This window comes from Gallus gallus, chromosome 2, assembly GCF_016699485.2.
Source record: "Gallus gallus isolate bGalGal1 chromosome 2, bGalGal1.mat.broiler.GRCg7b, whole genome shotgun sequence".
Classification (NCBI taxonomy): Eukaryota; Metazoa; Chordata; class Aves; order Galliformes; family Phasianidae; genus Gallus; species Gallus gallus.
In genome coordinates, this window is record NC_052533.1 from 117,604,981 (window position 1) to 117,627,221 (window position 22,241).

Here is a 22,241-nt window from a genome sequence, read left to right on the forward strand (position 1 = left end):
AATTCCTGAAATCTACAAAGTAAATGGGGTGTCAGTATTCTAGATTTATGTGTAAATGTAGAAAAATGTCCTCATGAACTATGAGCTATTGACTTGTCAGATCAATTAATGTAATACAAATGATCCTTCTCAGATTTCATTGAGAAGCAATACACAGACAGAAAACCCTGCAACAATGTAGCCTCCATACTATGACAAAGTTGAGATCATTTGCTCCAGAAGATGAGGTTGATGATGAAGCAGAGGAGATGTGAAGGAGAGACTGTCCTCATGACAGGACCCATCTGCTTTGCCAGCCAGGACAGAGCACGGGGTTGCTCATCTGCTGCCCTGTCCTTGTCCTTCTACAACTTCTGCTTCTGCAGAACCATGCCATGATTCTGATACATTTCAGAAGTTGAGTTCAAAGAATCATAGAATGGCCTGGGTTGAAAAGGATCACAATGATCATCTAGTTTCAACCCTCCTGCTATGTGCAGGGTCACCAACCTCCAGACCAGGCTGCCCAGAGCCACATCCAGCATGGCCTTGAATGCCTCCAGGGATGGGGCATTCACAGCCTCCTTGGGCAACCTGCTCCAGTGTGTCACCACCCTCTGAGTGAAAAACTTCCTCCTGATATCTAACCTAAACCTCCCCTGTCTTAGTTTAAAACCATTCTCCCTTGTCCTACCACTATCCAGCCTCATAAACAGCTGTTCCCCCTCCTGTTTATATGCTCCCTTCAAATACTGGAATGCCACAATGAGGTCTCCCTGGAGCCTTCTCTTCTCCAAGCTGAACAAGCCCAGTTCCCTCAACCTTTCCTCATAGGAGAGGTGCTTCAGCTCTCTGATCATCTTAGTGGCCCTCCTCTGGACCCGCTCCAAGAGCTCCGTGTCTTTCCTGTACTGGGGACCCCAGGCCTGGATGCAGTACTTCAGATGGGGCCTCACAAGAGCCTAGTAGAGGGGCACAATCAACTCCCTCTCCCTGCTGGCCTCCCCTCTTTTAATGCAGTCCAGAACACAGTTTGCTTTCTGGGCTGCAAGCACACACTGCTGGTTCATGGCCAGCTTCTTGTCCACCAGGACCCCCAGGTCCTTCTCTGCAGGGCTGCTATTAAGGAGATAAGGAAGTTAAGGAGGATAAGGAGGCTAAGGAGGTTTAGACTATTGAAATGTCATACTAGACAACTAGACAGTACATTTTCTTTGGAAAAAAGAGAGGGAAGAGTACACTATTTCACTAATTGTTTCCCTGCTTTTCCTCATCAGGTACATACCAGTTATGTTCAAAGCACAGGCAATACAGAGTAAAGAAGGTAGATGCTTCGTGGAAAGGCAGGTCAGGTCTTGTCCTTGGGTTGTGGCAATTCCCACTATCAGTACAAGTTGGGCAATGTAAGGATGGAGCACAGTCCTGTCAAAAAGGACTTGGGGGTACTGGTGTACGGCAAGCTAGATATGAGCCAGAAAAGTGACCTCATAGACCAGAAAGCCAACTATATGCTGGGCTGCATCAAAAGAAGCATGGTCAGCAGGTCAAGGAAGGTGATCCTGCTCCTCTACTCTGTGCTGGTGAGACCTCACCTGAAGTACTGCATCTGGATGTGAAGCACAGGGGAGACATGGACCTGTTGGAGCATATCTAGAGGAGGGACACAAAAATGATTCAAGGGATAGAACATCTCCCCTGCGTGAACAGGCTGAGAGAGCTGGGGCTGTTCAGCCTGGAGAAGAGAAGGCTCTGGAGAGACATGATAGCAGTGTTTCAGTATTTAACGGGGGGCTGTAAGAAGGAAGGGGACAGACTCTTCAGCAGGGTCTGTTGTGACAGGACAAGGGGAAATGGTTTCAAACTAAAAGAGAAGAGATTTAGATTGGATAAGAAAAAAGTTTTTTAGGATAAGGGTAGTGAAACACTGGAACACGTTGCCCAGAGATGGTGGACGTCCTGTCCCTGGAGACATTCAAGGTCAGGCTGGACAGGCCTTGGAGCAATCTGATGTAGCTGTAGGTGTCCCTGTTCACTGCAGGGGAGTTGGACTAGATGACCTTGAAGTATCCCTTCCAAATCAGATGATGCTATGATTCTGTGGCAGGTCTTAGAGATAGATGTCTCTCAAACTGGACACCCAATTCCACAAACTTAATTTCACTTAACTCTTTTTATTCAGATGATGAATAAATATATTATAAGTATATTCGGAGAAAACATCAAAAAGATAGTTCTTCAAAAGAATACACAATCTGAAATCTGCAAATACAAATGTACATAATACAATACATAATACAAAAATACATTTGTATTTGCAGGTGTCTGTTACAACAACGTGGTTTTAATATGAATCCACAACATGATTGCAAAATCTGCCAAGTGCACTGCTACATGATGAATAAAATTCTAACACTCTTCCCATTCTTCTCTTTTGCTGTTTATTATTTTCGTCACGGTGAATAATTTAACAAGAACTCAATTGTCCGTAAACTAGCCTTAGTGCTGCTGTGTCACACAGATGTAACATACTCTGGTTTTCTTCTAAGAGAATAAAGATGGCAATAAGAAATGGAAAGGTGAAAATATGAAGAAGCGAAAGCATTACAAATTAGCTACAAAAAATCTCCCACGGCACTTTCAGATTGCTTTCCTCAGTGCTCTGCACTCATACTACTGATTTCTTCCATAAATTGGATTACTTCAGAAAAGAGCAGAGCCTTTACATTTTGATGTTACCTGGGATACCTGCGCTGCCATTGGCACCATGCATGACTCTTACAACACTCCAGGTCTTCACTGAAAGTATGGATACCACTGTATCGTATGCATCAAGGGTTGAGGAAGAAGGAACACAGAATTTGTGAGGCTTTTGTTTTAAGGAGAGGAGGAAAGGAGATGAAAGGTCTCAGCAGTTATGGGTATAGGGGGAAAATTTTCATTTTTTGAAAGCATCAGAAACAACGGGAGTGAAAATTCTCCATTTAGAGGCCAACTTTATATGTCTAGCTAATATGCATTGGGCTCCACTTGGGATGCAAAGAGACAAGCAAATATCTTCTGATGACATATCTTTACGATGCAATTTATACAGAAAGAATTTTACAATGGTCAAATCCGTAGAGCTCTAACAGCTATCTTCCTTCTTCTCCAGCACTAGACATGTAGATTGAGGAGATTATCTGAGCAGGTCCCAGTTAGTGCTGACTCCTCAAGCAAGGATGCTACAATTTTCAGTGCTGAATTACAGCATCCCTCAAATCAATCAGAAGGATATATTTCACTCATACTGTATATAGATACGATGAGAATGCTTGCCAGAAGAAATAAAGTCTGAAACTCCAAATTAAAACAATAAAAGTTCCATCATACTCTGAACAACAACAACAATAAAAGACTTTTTCTTGCACTAACTCCGTGTTTTATGTGTCCATAGTATTTTGATCTGATAATAAGAGCCCCAAACACAGACGGTACTTCTATCTCTCCTGCTCTATGTGTAGAGCACTTGTTTAGTTTGAGAACTATTTTGTTTAATCTATATAAACTATCACGTTTATGTGCTTTACATGTTCAGTCTACTGTATACAGAAGATCAATTCAGATGTTCTAACACATACAAAGCTATAAAAAAAATATCTTGAATGCACCCATTTCACAAAACTTGAGTAATGCACATTTTGTGTATACAGTATCATACTTGATCATTGTGTTCAGAATAGGATTAGGCTTCTGTGCTTTGCCCCAATCCTAAGATCTCTACTTCTGCAAGTATGTAATTACACCTGTTTTACAGTCTTTTTTGTTTTTTTGGACAATGCACTTGTAAGCAATAGATAAACAAATGCAAGGAAATAAAGCAGCATCACCCTTTCCCCAACCACTCAACAGCACTATATACAGATTTATCATGTGGTCCCTATAAAAGCCCAGTAGAACATACTGCTGACCTGAGTCAACAGTTGGCACATGCAGCCACAGCAAAGATTTAAGATGTGATCAAAATATACACATGCAGGGACCCTGTGTGCGCGTATGACAGAAGCCGTCCAGAGTCCACACCTTAGCCAAATGCCTTGCTCTGATCTTGTCAGGACATAAAAAGTAAAACTTTAACACCTATTTTGATTGCAAAACCTTTAATCAATGAAGTCAAGACAGGCCAGGAGTGCTAAGCTGCACATCGCTAACGGGGAAATACATAATATAACACACTTGAATTTAAAATATCATTTCTTCTCCAGAAAATATTGACACACACTTTCTTTTTCAGTCACTAAAAGGCTGGAAAGGCCATTATTTTTCTAGAATTATTCCAGAACATATTCAATGGGAAGACAAATAGCAATGAGTACTTTATGTATGAAAATTAAGGACAACATTCTTTCCTATTCCAGAAGAGGTGTCCTCTCATTGTACCTACAGCAGCATAGAAAAGGCATATTTTTAAGCAGAAATACAACCACACATTACACGTACGCTTTTGTGTACACACTGTCTTCTACAACTACATTTCTGTTCTCTATTGCTTTTAGTGCACTTACTATTGCCTGCTGCCATGAAATGAAGGCTGATCTGACATGCAACCCAGCAATGCAGTGCACAAGTTTAAGGCTCTGTTCATACCAAGTGGTTAGCTGACACAGCTAAGAAATCAAGACAAAGGTAAAATTCGGGCATCACAATTGGTTCTCACCTTTTCTGTCTGGTCTTGAAGAGGAGTAGAGGCTTTGTAACCCAGCTGTAGCAACATTGCTTCTGCTGCATTTCTTTTAGCTATTTTCTTGTTTGGGCCTGTTCCAGTAGTAATCTCATTACCTATTTTTACCTTAAAAAGAAAATATTGATCATAATTACAAAAAATGCAAGACCCTTTAACATCACCACACAATAATCTTGTTGACCTACCATCAGCTCTTCTGATAAAGATGCAACCCTGTAAAAGTAAGAACAGTACCAAAGTGGATTACAATATTGCTTCCAAACTTAAAGCTTGTTAGGATTTTTCAAGAAGGTCCACAAATTCATACCAAAGAGCTACATTTTTATCTTTTTTCCACCAACATCTGTGTCAACCCCATTCTCTCTGCTGAACATCTTCCCCAGTTATGCTCCTCACTCTCTCCTAACATTAGAATAACCTGGACTTCCTTGTACTATCCTTCAGCAGCTCCCCAGCATCAGCAGGACGGTATCCTGAACAATGGAGAGATAAACAGTGACCCAGAGATTGTGGTTCAAAGAGTGGTTTCTCAGAAGAATGAAAACTATATTCACATTCCTTCCACTTCACTGCGCTGCAAGAAATGCAGGAGTAGGAGCTGTATCCCTTTTCTGTCTTCACACCTGACAAGATTTTATCAAAACTTTCCCTGGAAAGAAGACTCCCTCACTGCTGGACCAGTGTTTGTACTGTCCAAAGCACTTCCAACAAATAAGATGCCTTTCAGATCACAAAGAAAAGTTAAAATGTCAAAAAAAAAAAAAAAAAAAAAAAAGGCAAACTATAGATGATGAGTAACCTCAAAGACCAAGTCTCGAGCTCATTCCTTGAGTTTGGTACCACTCTTTACCTATTGAGGCTGTATGCATCTGATTTGAGGCATTAGTACTGTCACTGCTATTCATCTGTGCATTATTCGAAGTTCTTGAACAGCTGTATTTCAGTTTGTCCATTCAGATATTTTATTTTCCAAATTATCTCTGGAAATAACATACGCTTCCAAAGCATGTTAAAAAAGAAGGAAACACAAAATAAAATAAAAACAATAAGATACTCAAGGCAATCTGAGTAAAAGAAAGCTTAGAGGTCAATGAGCTGAAGCATTCTGGAAGGAGCTTATCAGACAACAAAAACAGGCACGCAGCTCTTGAATAAATAGTATGTGTCACTTAGTAATTCATGGTATTCAATAACTCTTCACTTCCTTCAAATTATCATGTATCTATTCTCCAAAAACTTTTCACTCTTCTTACTCAAATACCTATTAATTCTAAACAGAAAGAAGAGGTCATAAATAAATGATCATAAATATCCCTTCAGAATACATATATAATTAAACAAAAAGATTCAACCACATAAAACAGAAATATTAATAACCTTGATATAAAACCTTTATGTTCTACGTAGTTCAGAAATTTCAATCAGAAAACAGCCAATCTACTACAAGCTTATATGCAATAAAACTGAGAGACTTTAATGGGACAAGACAAAATGATAATTTATAACACAACCGGCAATAAATCAACGTTCTGCTATTTCTCAGACCTGTAAAACTGGTTTAGCTATTATTATAACCTCTATCAAGGATTAAAGGCCTGACTACAAAGAGAAAGAGCTTTCTGAAATTAACGTTGGGAACAGAACACCAACTAATGTCATCAGAGGTTTTCTCCTGTTTATCTAGTGGTCAGGACAAGTAATTGGATCCATTTCATCACATCTAAACTTGCTCTTTGTGTGACAGATAAAAATGAACATATTATCTTTAGATATTTTACTTCCACATTCAATTAAATTAAATGAAAACACTGTTTAAGTAGTTTATACAAAGGCTTTTTATTCTGATAAGGTTTTTTGCACGTCATAATGAATCCACAGGGACTTCCTCAAGGTGGGAGAAGCAGAGGTATGGTTTTCGTGTGAAAGAATTACAAAAGAGTAAATATATGGCTACAGTGTTTACAAGTATACATGAAAAGCAAACACTCTATGAAATTTCTTTGATTTTTTTTTCTTCAGAAGTCTTCTCAGATAGTGGAATCTTTTATGTATTCTCTGCTCTTAAAATTCCTTTTTTTATTCAAGCCAAATACTTTACCACTACTGAGAATTCTTCAGTAGAAAGCCAAATTCTAAGCTCATCATTCTAATACTGGACTATGTTACACAGCACTTTGCTGACTCCACATGGAACCATCTCTAACTGGGGCAGGATTTGAGCATAGGAAAAAATACTGCCTTTTTCAAATACTTTTGAATAGCATAAGAAGTTGGAAACCCAGGACTATATTCATAAATCAGAACCTAAAACAAAACCCTATATATATATATACACACACATATATATTATGTATATATTTTTTTCCAGAGATAAAAACAAATTGTTATCACTGAGATCCAAGGAAACAAAGACTGCTAGCCTGTCCTGTCTTTCACCAAAAGAAAGAAGGAATAGGGCAGGGTAATTCAATTGGAAGAGACCTTCAAAGATTACCTAGTCCAACTGCAAAGAAGTTCACACAGGTACTGTGTTTTATACTCCAGTTGTGTAACTGACTGTAAACCAAGAAGTTAAACACACAGGAATCAGCTTTATATTATGCCACCATTTTTCTCATGTTAGAACATGAAAGAGCAAGGGCACTATCTCAGGCACAACAGCAGATGGTACCTGCATAACAAACTCTCGACGGCGAGGCATCCCTCTCTCTGAAAGAAGAACATACTCCGGCTCCTTCTCCTTTTTGGCCTGCTGGATCTGAGCCAGACGACTGATAGGATTCATTCCTTGACCATATTCAGGTCCAGTCTAAAATAGGTTTAAAAGAAAGAACCATTATTTCATTATGTATCAATATTATATACGCTGTGCTGTTTTACTGCCTCTTCTCGAATACTCATTTTGAGAGAAATAAGCAAATTTCATACCACCTCCTGCCTGTCACTGTTGCAAGTAGCATGCATATCTATCAAAGGTGAGCTACTAATACCTTAATCTATCTATGAACATCCTGTGGAGATGGACAAAATACAGATTAATCCATTATATTTCATTGCCCCATTTCTACAGCCCTTCCCTGTGATCCTTAAAATAGGCTGCTAGAATGCTGAACATGCAGTACATTAAGAAGAGTTGGTTTTACATGGGAACAAAAAAGATTTGCCATATAACAAAGGAAGGTGCATTTGCCTCATACTTTCCATCTCAGCATTCCTGTCTTCCATCCTACAATGCAATTAAAAGTGGAGAAAGCTTGCTCTGTTTGCATGCCAGAGGAATTTACCCTCAAAATGTTTTTATGCAGTGAGGCTAGAAAATACAAAGAAAATCTCCAATAGCTAAAAATGGTACACACCATGAGCCACCCACAAAGTATTTCAAATGCTTCAAAATGTACTGATAATGGGAAAACTGATCTGATGGGGGAAAACAAATGGACAGAGAAATTTTTCTACCCAAGATTACATAGACAGGTGAAAAACCACAGTCCTTACAACCTATTTGTACTAGTTCTGAAATCCTTTTAATGTTATTATTCATACAATGAATTCTCTCCCAGAGCAAACAGCTTTGAAAATATGGTTTGTAAAACCTAAGGAAAAGAGAAGGAATTAAGATTCAAACACATTTATCTGAGGTTTTATTTAACAGATGAATATCATAACACAACAGAAGAACTTAAAAATGCAAATGATGTTTGAATGTAGAATAGTTTTAATGTTACTGTGATATTTGTTCTTCACAAATGAAGAGGCAAAGTTGTGCTTATTTGAGCTTCTCAAATAAGCAAACAAGTGGTCAAGGACCTAAAGAGATGATATTAAGAAAGCTGTGCAACGAATCCTTACAGCGTTACCGCTGAAGTCATTAGAGAAGATGAAGGTGAAAGAATTAAGACAATGTCATGCACAAGGGCAGCTGTGTGGGCAAGGAGCCAGGCAGAGACAAAGGGAGAGCAGGCTAAATAAAGTGCGGGACATAAGATACAGCCTCATAAATATATGCACAAGTATAAAGGAGTTATTGTTGTCATTCTTTGTGATGCTCAAAATATGTGCAGGTTAAACTAAAAGGAACGGACATAACAAAAGCATTTCAGAAGACTTCATATTCAAAAGGTAACAGCTTCCTCCACAACAGGTTATTTTCACTACTAACGTCTGCTTCTAACATCACCAACTTTGGATAATTCAGTTCAAGGCTGAAATGGCAAATGGTATACGGTGAAATAAGAGCTTGTTACTTGGTTATACCCTTGAGCAAAACATACCACAATGAGAAAGCCAGAGAAAACAGACTTTTTTCAGATCCCTCAACCTTCAGATGCTTAAAGCTGCACTGATGGTGGTCGTTCTGCATTAAGTAACTTTTAATACTAATTTTTTCCTAGCAGTTTTTGAGAATTATATCCCACGTATTTCAGTAGGAGCTAATTATCTAATTAACCTAGATTTCCTTGGGAAATCACTTGTCCTGTTTTGAGGGCAAACAAAATAAGGAAGATGAAGATGCAACTTCTATATTTTCCAATTTTGCAGTCTCCAAGGTATATGCTTACACAAGATGGTTGCTCCTACACAACTCTGCTCTCAATGTACTCAGCATGAAGATTTCAAACGGTCACACTTCTGTGTGTTCATTTATTTCTTTTTAGTATCCATCTTGGTAATACTCAATGAGGACTGAATTCAAGCCATATTTAAAACTTCACATCATACTGGTGTGATGTTACCTAGCCTAACATAATGCAAGCCATGGACACAGCTGTACATTTCATCAAAAGCTGTGTATCATCGCCATTGCTATCAAATCCAGAAACCTTGAAGAGGTTTTTTTTTTTCTCCCTCTCAGAAACAGAGATGAAATTTAAGCCCTAAAACACTACTCCAAAGCATAGGTTTTAAATGTGAAGGTTCCCTGTTATTTCCTGCAGTTTTTGCCTTGAGGTTGCATATTATGGGAACAAAAGTGACTGTAACACCAGGCACTAACAGCCCAAATCTCCATCATCTTATCTAACACAAGTTTCAACTTATCTAACACAAGTTTGAACAGCTAAGTATGCTTTATGTATACTTCAAGCAATATTATTTTGCGTAGGTCTAAGTGACCATCCAACATGCCAGACAATGAAAAGTCACATACAAAATGTTTACTACTACCTCACAAAATAATATTTCCTAAAATAAAATACCATTTAGAAGATTTTGATCACTTGCAAAGCATCTTCATAAGGACTGAAAAGACAACAAGTTAATCTGATTAGCTGTACAATGCTGAGACAATGAAGTAATGCATCACAAATATATGGACACTCTGTGGCTGCTCTCGTTGGGTCAACTGGAGGATTGATTACTTCAGATCGTCTTTTGTTTCTGTACAAACTGAGGATGAGTACACAAACCAGGGCTAGTCACTGCAGGATAAATGAATTCTCTAAGTATCAATAAATCTACTGCCACCAAGAATAAAAGCACTATTTAAGAAACTTGAGCTTAGAAGACTCCAGAGACCCTAAAGTGATGTCTCATTGGTGCAGCAAAAAGCACATGAATATCTTCTGAGACTGTACACATTTTAACAGAGAGATGGTTCAGTGCCTACAGGTCCTCCATGAAGTGATCTCCAGAAAATTTTCAACCTGTTTTTGGGAGCTGAAGGACGTCACCAAACAAATGCTAACCTTAACAAAGGTGCGTGAAATGAAGAAAGTATGACAAGTGACACGCTAGGCTGAGATAGGAACAAACTCTTGCATTTCTTCTAAATCTCTCTAGAATCAAAACAGACTGATGTTGAAAGCAGGAAACTCCCAAATCCAGCTCCACGATTGGAGGAAGCTGGACTGTACAACACTTCTCCAGATCAGTAGTATTTCATATTCTCTCTCTTCAATTCAGGGTGAGGAGGAAAGAGTTGGGATAAACCATTATATATTCCAATGAGGCCTCTCAAAGGAGATGATGCTAAAAATCCTCATGAATGTACAGAGTTCCTTGGAGGCTTTGATCCCCCACGACACTTCAACTAACTCTTGCTGTGATGTGAGCTCAGTTAAGAGACAGCCCCTTACAAGACATTGCACTGAAGAATTTCACAGCATTGTCAGAATTAAATAAATAAGTAAGGTATGGGATAGAAGCAAATTAGTAACGATATTGACAGAAAATGGCAAACGAGCCATTTACTGGCTTAAAATCTGAGTAACTGTTACTTTCCAAGCAAGTATTCTTAATTCTGACAAGGGCAGACACGTACCTTCAATATTGTTTTTGGACGTTTTTTGAAGTACAGTTTTGGCTTTTCAATCACAGGAAGAGGAGGAAGCTTCTTCAGCTCTTGTAGGACAGACATTGCAGCACGTTTCTTTGAGAGCTTCTTACTGTTCCCTTCTCCTTCTGCAGTGAATTCTCCTACCGTAACTCGTGTGACAAAGCTCTTCATGTGAGGAGGTCCACTTTCTTTTATCACCTTTTAAACAAAAGTATCTAGAGTCAAATCATTTCATAACCTAATGTTTATATTGCTGCAACATACTTAATACCAATGAAGTCTTTTTTCTCCTACTCAGAAACATTTAGATGGGTTTTCACAAGATCTAGATGAGTCTTAATGGCAGTACCAGGTTTGAGGATAGAAAATGAAAGCTGATAGGACAAGGTGAATAACCATCATATTCAGTGTCTCACAGAAAATACAGGAGATCTGCATTTTCAAAACACATCAGTAACACAGCACACAGCAGTAATGCATATTTAAACCAAGGTTGCTGTTGTCTTCTTGCAAGGCAATTCCTACATGGAAGAATTTCAGTTCACGAAGGTCCATCTCTACACACATTTCTCTACATACAGCATATTCAAAACTGTTTATATGGCACTGTTTAAACATGCTGATCATTTCCTTCTGCTATCACTGAAATCTGGAATGTTCATACCTGGTTCCAAACTTCCATCCTAAAGGCCAGAATTTTCACATTATCCTAGCTGCAGACAATACTACCTGCTCTCAGCTCTTACCTTGCCAGAGCACACAGCTCAGAGACATCATGCCCAGTAGAAAGGCTGCCATAGCACTGTCTACACAACTCTCAGCTGTCCCTCCCACCAGTATGGAAAGGAACGATCAAGAGAAGCACCATCACTCATAGAAAAACCAATTGGTTCTGAGAATTTTAATTCATTCATCCATTTCCAAACATACACAGGATGAAAGACAATGAGAAAACGCATTTGAAGTACTCCTCCATTACTAAAAGTTGTAATAATATGAAAAAATAAAATTGAGAAGTTCTGAATGGTGCACCTTTGTTTAGTATTTTTCTGTCTACTCTCTTCCATGCACAGAAGTATCCTCCTAGGTGGCAGTGCTGCTAGGATGTAGTTACCAATAGATCACCGTACTGCACGTGCTAAGACAGCCATCTATTCATGTATGCAACACTAACTGGTCTGGATAATGTCTATCAGGAATTAGAGACCTCATCTGGGAAAAGGTTCAGCTATTTTGTTTGATGGGCGGAAGCAGCTACCTAATTTAATCTTTGCTACATGTAATGTGTGCAAGGAGAGATTAGAGCATCTGACAGGCACCTCTCTCCATTGTCTTCAAAAGCAATACAAATATATATTTTTCAGTAGGTGCAGTAACATCAAACCATCCAGTGAAGAAGTCTAATGCCTGAGTGCAAGAGAAGGGAGGTAAAGGTGCTAGGGCCTTCTTGGTGCAATAACTATATTTTTAATGGGCTAGAACCTTCAACCTTAATATTATTAAAACATGTTTTGTATTAAAGTTCTTTTTATCAAGGTCATGTCCCTTGCATTATTTAGTTTTGCAGTTACTCTGTAATGAGGCCTCCCTAGGCTTGTATTTCTCTTTTAAACTCTTTTTTGTGGCATTTTCACCCAGCAAATACAATTATCACAGCGTATCTCAATAAAAAGACACAAAATGAAAACTAACAGACAACTTTGTCCACGTTTTGTCCACATTTTCCCAGAATAAGGCGGCATCTGTGCCAGCATGCAACAGTTACGCTGCAGCCTGGGAGTGCTCCCACTCTCAGATTCAGGGTAGTGATTTCAGAAGTGTTTTCAACATCGCTTCACTTGAAGGTGAAGTGTGACAAGCAGCTATGCCTTCATAGCACCCGGCCTCTGCCAGGGAAGCTGCACACTGCAGGCACAGAAGAGCTATACTCCTGCACTACGTCCTTCAGCACTGCCCTCTGTCATTAGTATGTATCTTAACCGACTACTGCACGGTGCTATCCAAGTCTTACAACACCCCAGCTGTAAAGAGCGAGGCTGAATTAATGTTACTAGAGTCCTTAATCTTTCTGAGGTCTTATTAATGGCATTATATAGGTGTTTCTACTTACATGCAATACAGCGCATTAACAAAATACACAACAATGTATATACTGACCAGATGAAAAAGGACAAAGTAACTTAACAAACATAATTGCTGAGTTACTTAAATATTAGTTTTATATACGTTTTCTCATATATATATAAATGCACACAAATGTATACATATGGGAAAGAATTTTAATATTAAACCTGATTATTATATTTTCATATGCATGAATACAAAACCAATGTATTCTGCTGTGATTTTCATCTTTTAAACATCTAAGCATGTGGCACAAGGTAAATAATTGCCTGGAAAACATTCAAAACTGTTTCTTTGTTAGTGAGTATATGAAAAAAGTCTGTATTGACAATGGAATGAACCCCATAGAATTTGGATGGGATCTGGATCAAGCTAAACATCCAAAATCGGTAATTTAGCAAAAATAAATAAATAAATAAATAAAATTACCTAAAAACATTTTTGGTTAACCCCAGATTTTAGATCTTTTTACTCCACATGATTTCAAACAGTTGTTCTATAAGCCTAGGCACTCAAAGCATTACAAGAAATTCAGGCTTTGCTCTCCAAGAACACTATATGCATTAGTACATTAAACCATTTCCTCAGTTGAAAGATACGACCTATGGATCAAATCATGGCTAATTTAAAGCTGAGAATTTGATTAAGGGTGACAGTTCAATAAACTTTTCTTTTCTGTTCCACTGATTTAAAGAATAATTCCAGCAAGAGAAAACACATGGGGCCAAAACTCATCTAAGGTCAAGTTACATCAAGAGTGAATTTGGCTCAATTTAATGAATCATGCTGACAAATGAAAAACAGCAGTACAATTACAATGAAAGAGCAATGCTGCTTCAGTTATTAAAGAGACTACAGGTACAAAAACCAAAAGACAATGACAAGATTAAATGGACATCAGAAAAAATAATAGAAAAGACAAAGAACAGGTCAGCAAAAACGTGCCACCTATATCCACAATTATTTAGAAAATACCAATATATTTCCAAGTGCTTGTGTGGGCTGACAAGTCAGATTTTCCCAATTTAAAATAAAATAAAATAAAGAGTCTGGATGGTTTATTAAAACAGACGAATGAGAGCTATTCAGTACATCCATCATCCAGTCTGAAAGACTAACGCCCAGGAGACCAGGAGCTACATGGGCACAAAACCTCTCGCCGAGAACAAGCCCAGCCTTTCAGAGGCAGCAGTTTTCTCTGCTCTCAGCTCAAAACACTGAGCTTTCATCTCACTGTGACCAGAAACAATACGGGAAATAAAACAAGTCTGAAACATCCTAAGGCATGCCCGGTGTGAATAATGTATCATTTCTACATAGCTCTTCTAACATCTTAAGTTGTTGACCTCAGTTTTGTCTTTCAGGCCAACCTAACTCATTACTAACAAGTTTGGAAAGTTAAAAACACCCATGGTGCTAGAGAACCAAAACAGCAAGATTTCACTCTATGCTCAAGGACGGAATTAGAGGTAAAATCTTAGAACTGTTCTGACAATTCCTAAGCAGCTTTGTACCTCTCCTTAAAAATTTTGCCCACATACGCCTTTAGAGTTGTACATTGGCTGAAAAGTTGACAAGTAAAGGTTAAGTAAGGATCCACCCATGGTAGGTATGGTATGAAGCTTGTTTTTTTTTAATCTGAACTGAATGGTTTTACTTTATTTAGCAATTTAATAGATAGAAGTTCTTTAAAACTCTTCCTAATGCTCCTACGCAATTAAAATCAGCCACATTATACAAAACAGGACGAACAGAATGAGCACCTAACTCACACTGGCAGAGCAGCTGGAATGAAACCACATGCACAGTTTGAACAGTTACATTAAAAAAAGAAAACTCCTGGGTTCTGCACACTCTCCTTATTTTCCACCCCTTATGCAATTCCGAGTACGTGTTTACATAGAACTTTACATATCTTTATGACCATTAATTAGTTGCATAACACAGCACTGTTGGAACATTTGCTAAAGCTTCGTCAGATGAAGAGAAGGCAGATCATTTTATAGCCATCGCACAAAAACAAGCTGGAGAAAGCTTTGATGCCTGCCTGGAATAACAGAAAACCATTTGTAAATAAAATCCTATTAGAAACATCAGATCCTGGGGATTACCCAAAATTGCTTAGCAGACTTATTGAAATACAAGTTAGTACCAAGTTAAATCAAAATTCTATCTTAAAATGTCACTTATACTCAGATTTAAAGGCAGGAAATAACACAAAACCTGTCAGGAGAGCAAGAAAACGTCTTTTGTCAGTGCTGTTAATATTCTTTGGCAAAGGACACGTTAGACTTTTCCTGCACTAAGTATCTCTTCCTTCATTCTCTCCTTAGCAAATGCTCTCCCTTAAATAAGCTAACACGCAGGAACGAAGTTAGGAACGTATTCAAAGCACTACGCCTCTTTCCATTCCAACATCCAAGCTATTCTTTGATCTGTGACCATTCACCTCTCTGTATTTTACTGTACTGATTTGTGTGGAGCTGTTCCAAGTACTTTTAAATACTTAAGGTAGAAAATAACTTGTGTGAAAATTGAAGCATTAATTCTTCTCTTCCTTTCTGAAACGCAGGCATGTTTTTCTATAGCACTGATCATACACAGGAATTACATTCTTTCCACGCAGTTGCAAATTGATAAACCAACACCCCCAGACACACCAGTTTTATCCTGGAGATTTTCCTCTCTTTGCTTTCCAATCAGTCCATATTATACCTTTTTCGCAATTATAGACTCCATACATGAAGTACATACACACTTATTATACCAAGGAATTTCTTTGTCAAAACCAATATTCAGTATCTTTGGCTCCCTTGTCTAACTTATGAGTGATTTCTCAAATTTCCAGTGCTGTCCAGTAGCTCAGTTGACATCAGTCAAACCCTGAGTACTGGCCAAACACATCAGTAAACTGTATAAAGCATGCAGTACAGCATGTCACACAACAACATATATATTTTTTAACATGCAAATACGTGCATACATATATCAAGATGAAAAAGGCCTAGAGAAAGTAACCATCACCGGTGTAAGCACTGCCCATGTCCTTCACATTTGCTCAGTGTAAATGTGTAACAATACATCCGCTTCTTCTGCATTAGAAAAGCAAAATTAAAAAAAAGGCAAACAGCTTGGAAGTCTGGTGGTTTCTACCACAGTAAAGTTAAGATTTTTACAGTTTGTGTGAAAACTTTCTCATCGGAAATATTCTGCCGTTGTTATCACTCAATCTCCCAGTTAGTCCAAATATTCTCTATTGCTTAAGGTAAACAAAGCTGTAAGAAGTAGATTCGTAGACTGAGGCTTAAGTAGAGACAGAATAGGCGTCAAACAGTGTGGAAGACTGAAAGGAAGACTTGACTTTCTGAAAACAGAACACTGGATGCAAAGTCTCCTAGTGGGAACTTCTGTAGCACATGGATACTTGCAGTTAAAGACAAGACCTCGTCTAACTCTGTTGTGAAGATTATCTGAAGTCAGTTAGAGTGTGGCCACTGATTCTACATCCCATAGTATTATACAGAAAATGCATGAACTGCCTTCCTGCAATTTGCTTGCTTCCAGCCAAGTACCAGCATTATACTTTTTCTGAAAGAAGGTCTCATTTTATAGTGAAAGCTTAATTTCTCAGGTACTGATACAAATCAGTCATTATATATACAAGTGTAGCACTCCAGGAGCTGGTTAAGCTTTCAGAGGACAGCCCTGTCAGTCTTATTTTGGTGCCTGGCAAAATTGTGGAGAAAACTACCCCAGGAGTTACTGAGAAACACTTGAAAGTCTACCCGGTCACAGGCAACGCAGGTTTACAAGGTGAATGTTTAACAACGTCAGTGTCTTTTTATGACAGATATGTACCTAGATGACCAAGGGAAGGAAGCCAGTTGATGTTTTCTTTTTGTATTTCAGCAAAGCTCTCGATACTGTTTCTCACAGTATCCTTCTAGTCACTATGTCCAGCATACATGGGGCTTCAATTTTGGGTGGTCCTGTGCGGTGCCTTTTGGGTTCCTTCCAACTCAGAATCCACGATTCCATGATAATACCAACGTTATTTATTTATAGTTTACATGAATGTAAGTGTCATTTTTAACCGTGTTGAATTTCAGTGTTGGGTTCTTTGGTACTTTCTCAGCAAACAGATAATACAGAATACATACCTCGAAACTGACGGGTATATTGCGCTTCAAAGCAATTTCAAACACAACGCTGATCTCAGACTTGTTTGCATCTTTATCTTCTTCTGTTTCTTTTCCTGCTTCCCCATTCTGAAAGCGAAGAGTACACAATGATAATATGTCAGTCATTCTCAGTCATTTTTGCGTTCTTCTGTCACACTGTGAATCGGCATTGGTACCCCACCTCAGCACCCCATTGCCAGCCACCCATTGACCTGTGAAGCCAGATATGATGCAGTTATGCTTCATATCAAAGGAACACAAACACATTATTTTATAAACCAATGACAGAGGGCAAAATAACTTCTATGGGTTTTAGTCTTCTAAATGGCACGGCTAATTATCATCTGAATACAAGCTTTGAACACAAGTATTAAAGACCTTGTGACCCGCTTAACGACCTCTCTGTGGGTGCCCCTTGTAAGCAAGGACAAAGTCTCCTGTACTTCTCAAGAAATACTGAAGACAGTACTTCTGTCAGAAGGGAGAGAGCAAACCCTCCTGTGCTTTGACTGGGTCACCAGGTTACAGGTGTCCCCAGCAGGTCCAGCTGCTTAGAGGCCCTTCTGTCGGCTTCCCTCTGGGAATTAATGACCAGTATGAAAAGGTAGTGACAGAGAGCAGCTTGCTCAACACAGAGAGCTATTTATTTATCCATAGGGACATAACAAACAAAGAGGATTAGAGATAAAACAACAAAAGGCACATGCAAACATTATCCTGCATAAAATTCGGCTTTGCTTTGCACTTTAGGTTAAGCCCTATTTTTTTCAGACAACCACCAGCACGGGGACCAGATATCATCTCCTGCAACCGCTGCCTTTTGGTGTCACTCTCCTAGGCCACATTTTACTCAGTTTGCAGAGGCTGATCTTCCAGCTACTTTCACACCGCAGTGCCCTGACTGCTTCAAACTGGGATCTCCCAACAGATGTGAAATTTTGGCCAGGCTCCTATTTTTTTATTAGTGGAGGTAAACATCAAAGAAGATTGGGATGAACTAGGTGGATTCCTGCAGAGCTCCCATCTTACATAATCAAGCCCGATGTAAATCTTCAGCCACCAGCACAGCTACAAAATCCAGATACTGAAGTTAAAATAACAGTAAAAAGTAACAGGTTCTTCAGAATAACAAGGGCATTTACCAGTACTGTATCTGTCATTTCTTAACTCTTAATACATATCGTATGTAACAAGAAGGAAGGCCAGAAATACACCATCAGTAGTACAATACACAGCCTTTGGAGCACTTTTTGTATCACTAAATGGTTGACTGTGTAAAAGCAATTTACATCTCTGCCACTGATCTGGAGCTAAATACAAGACAAAACTGATAGATGTCTGCAGAACCTGCTGAAAGGAAAGGGTACAGTGTAAAGCAGAAACAAGGGTAGTTAGAATGAAATTATGAAAGACTTCTAGCTCATTTCACACAATGAAATGTAAAGTACTACTGAAATCAAGAATGTGGATCATTACAGGACAGGCAAAGCATTGATTCAGTGAAGGACTTAGGCTTGCTGAAAATAATCAGCTGCATGGAGTTAAAAGGACAATATTAAAAACCAAAAATGTATCTTTGGGTAGACAGAATGTCAAACAAATAGTAAAGTAACATTATTTTGTAAACATCTTTAGTGAAAATCTTACACAATATGGTATTCAATTAAGTCTGTGTTTTATAAACTGAAAATCTGAAAGGCAGACAAAAAAAGCCACACAGATGAACAGCTGGTTAGAAAGAAAACAAATTTACACCAAGACATTATGGAAACCATTAGTTCTACAAAAAGATTTAAAATTACTTAAGCATAATCTCTAAATATATAGAGGGAAGAGACTTTTCATAGCTGCTTTTAGATTTAGCAAAGATAAGAAAATACTGATTAGACAGAAAATGGAGCTAGGTGAATTTAGCCACATTCAGCTTCACACCATATAATTTATCTCTGAAAGGGGGAACAGCTAGTCACTGACACAGTTTACATAAAATAATACAGAGCCATTCAGACTTAATACTGAAAATCACTGAATATCCCCTCCACCCTTAAAATTTCAGCCCTTGCATATCCTTTCACCAAGCACAGTGGAGTGACTAGTTGGACTTCCTCAGCTTCAGGAAGGTAAAATATGCTCGGGAGTGTCCCAAGTACTTTGAATTTAAATTTGATCCTCATTCCAGAACTGACACTTTAATTGTAAGGCCTTTCTTAGCCTCAAATCTATGAGATAGTAAGGTGCTTTGGCAGACACACAATAATTCTTTTATGTAAGCAGCTTCAGATTCACCTACACACTCCTGCTGTGTTTGCTGATCATTTCTTGCTTCTGCTCACCTCACGTTTTCCATATATTTGCTCAAGGAAGCACTAAGATGGTAATCTTCTTTAACAGTTTAATATTGAAGAGGGATTTTATCCTTAACACAGTTGAAAAAGAAGTAAATAAATGCGGGCATCAAGATGAACAAAGACTATACAGAAGTCTCATTAAGCAAACAGGGTTCTGAAGATCAGAGTTAAAGACCTCGTACTTAGTGTGCTATTTTCCACAGACCCCACTCCAGTGAGGCTCACCAGCGGGATGCAGGGCCAGCCTGGTCTCAGCAGGCCTGTCTCCTCCCTTTCCTGCTTTCATCAGAAGCACAGTGGCACTGGCCAGAGAAGAGGGGAGCTTCACCGATCAAGCAATCGGGACCAGTCAGACTCATGTACTGGCTCTGATCCACGTGTGAGGCATGGGGAATCTCACATCTTCTCTGGCTGATCCCAGCATTTCAGTTCTGCTGAAGGAAGCAGAGCTCTACAAAGCTGGAGCAATCCCATGGTGAGGGCACATCCCACCACCCAGCAATTCATATGACCAGCAGCAGGGAAGTGCCCAATCCTTGGCAACATGAGGCCCTAAATTCCACTTTAACCAGCAGTTCTTGGGGTAGATGCACCCACCTCCATATAATGCATCTCTGGGTACTCCAGAGTCACTTCCAGTCTTCTCCAGTCACCTATGGCTCTAACCCATAAAGAGACAAAGAGGATCTTTCATTGTCCCTACCTACAACCAGTAGCCTCAGCATGACTAAGACACATGGGCTTTCCTTGGAACTTCATTCATTTTCCTGCCCACAGACATCTGCTACTGAGATCCTACAGCACCCCAGACGGCCTTCAGCTGCTGCACCAGAATGTCACAGCACTCCCACAGATCTTATCACTACCACACGACTCCTAACACACCTAACACACATTATTCTCTTTCGACAGTTCTCCTTTAATTTTTCTCTTAGCTAGTTGTGGATTTGATTCAGTTTCACCACCTTGATGGCGGTTAAGAGGAGAATGGTTAATTCCTTAGCTCACGAGAGGGACAACAATACAGAATGCTGCAAGAATTTAGGAAACTCCACTTGCCATGGTGACATGTCCTAGAAAGCCTGCACATCCAAACAGACACTAATCTCAGTAGACACTAAATAGATCCAATTAGACATGAATGGTTAAAGATCTTATTACTTTTTCTAGGGAAGTATCATACACACAAGGGCTATTAAATCTCTGTACATAAACCAGGGATGCATCCAGGTTATTTACATATATTATTTACTTTCTTATACTATCTACTATCCTCTGCATTTAAGATAAGAAAAAGAGATTATCTCCCGATGCATTATTTTTGGCTTATTTGATTGAGCAATTTTACTGTTCAGTTTTTAAAATAACTTTGGTTTTATTTGTACTTTCAATTTGCAAAGATTACTCTGTGACTAATATTTCTGCCAACTTATTTTAAAGTGACAATTTTCGTTTTTAAGTAGCAATATACACCACTTACGTACACCGCAGTGAGAAAGCTAATCATGTAAAAAGGGAACAAAGAGCAGAAAGACTAAAACCATCAGACAGCTTTGCAGAAGACGTCAGTGACCTCAGCCATGTTCTTAGGTACACTGGCAACAAGTCACTTAATACCACATTCATGGCAAGACAGTCATTTAAAATTAATAATTAATTCTTCATGAAGACACTGATTACATTGACATTTTCTTGACTTTTGGTATAAACTCTTGGGAGTTTATACTTTGGGACTTTGGGATAAACTCTTACGCTGTAGACAACCTCATCTTTAAATGCCTACTTATTTTCACTGTTGAAGTCTTGTTCTATGTTAGGTGTGCAGGTATAAAGAAAGAAACAACACTAATGATTTCTTTGCATTGCTTCTCTGCTGCTGGGGCTAATATGAAAACAGAACACTTAAAATCAGACAGTGAAAAACTGATAAGTAGCTTGTTGGACTTGGTACCATAACATGAAGGTTAGGAATGGCATGTTTTCTGAAACACAAACCTGAGGTAATTTTTCTGGAATAGGCTCATTCTGGAGAGCTTGTAGGGCCTTCATTGCAGCATTATGTCTAGCAGCTTGGCGAGTCTTTCCTTCACCAAAAAACTCACTGTTGCCAACAGTTAACTGGACATAGAAAATTTTAGGCACTGGGCAGTGATACCTGTAAAGAAGTCATGAACAAGTTAATGCCTTTCTACATGTTAGAAAGCAGCAATATAAGTTACAGATTTTAACCATCAACTGTATGCAGTATAGAGCAGTAGCTAGGACTACAACATTGTCTTTGCTCACAGAGTAAGACCTCTCAAATACATGAAAATGGACCAGAAAGGCAGCTCCTACATGCACACCAGCTCTTCATCCCCCATTTCCACACCTTTGCAAGAAGCTGGGCAGTGCTCCAAGCCAGCAGCCTAGTGCTGCTGTCTTCCTGGCCTAAGCCTTGAGAGGATTAGGCCAAGGAGAACCAAAAGCTCCTGTGGAAGTTACATCTGGGAGACAACTCCAGTCCCAGGGGAAAGTGGCACGGAGGAAGAAGGAACATGAAGACTCTCCCACAGGGACGGCAAGCCTGCACAGTTTAACAGAGAGAGTCAGACGGAAGAGAGTGAGGGACCTAG

General features: G+C 39.0%; 1 protein-coding gene across 13 annotated transcripts in view; it reads right to left on the reverse strand.

Moving 5' to 3' along the window:
* The window catches only part of STAU2 (staufen double-stranded RNA binding protein 2), a 166,480-nt gene that overhangs the window by 94,937 nt on the left and 49,302 nt on the right, over positions 1-22,241 (reverse strand). For all 13 annotated transcript variants that reach the window (XM_040677711.1, XM_040677672.2, XM_046919733.1 and 10 more), the window contains 5 exons: positions 21,622-21,781; positions 17,258-17,365; positions 10,959-11,171; positions 7,371-7,508; positions 4,673-4,804 (listed from right to left, as the gene is read on the reverse strand). In XM_040677711.1, coding sequence (XP_040533645.1) covers positions 4,673-4,804; positions 7,371-7,508; positions 10,959-11,171; positions 17,258-17,365; positions 21,622-21,781 — 751 coding nt within the window. The remainder of the gene's footprint in view (positions 1-4,672; positions 4,805-7,370; positions 7,509-10,958; positions 11,172-17,257; positions 17,366-21,621; positions 21,782-22,241) is intronic.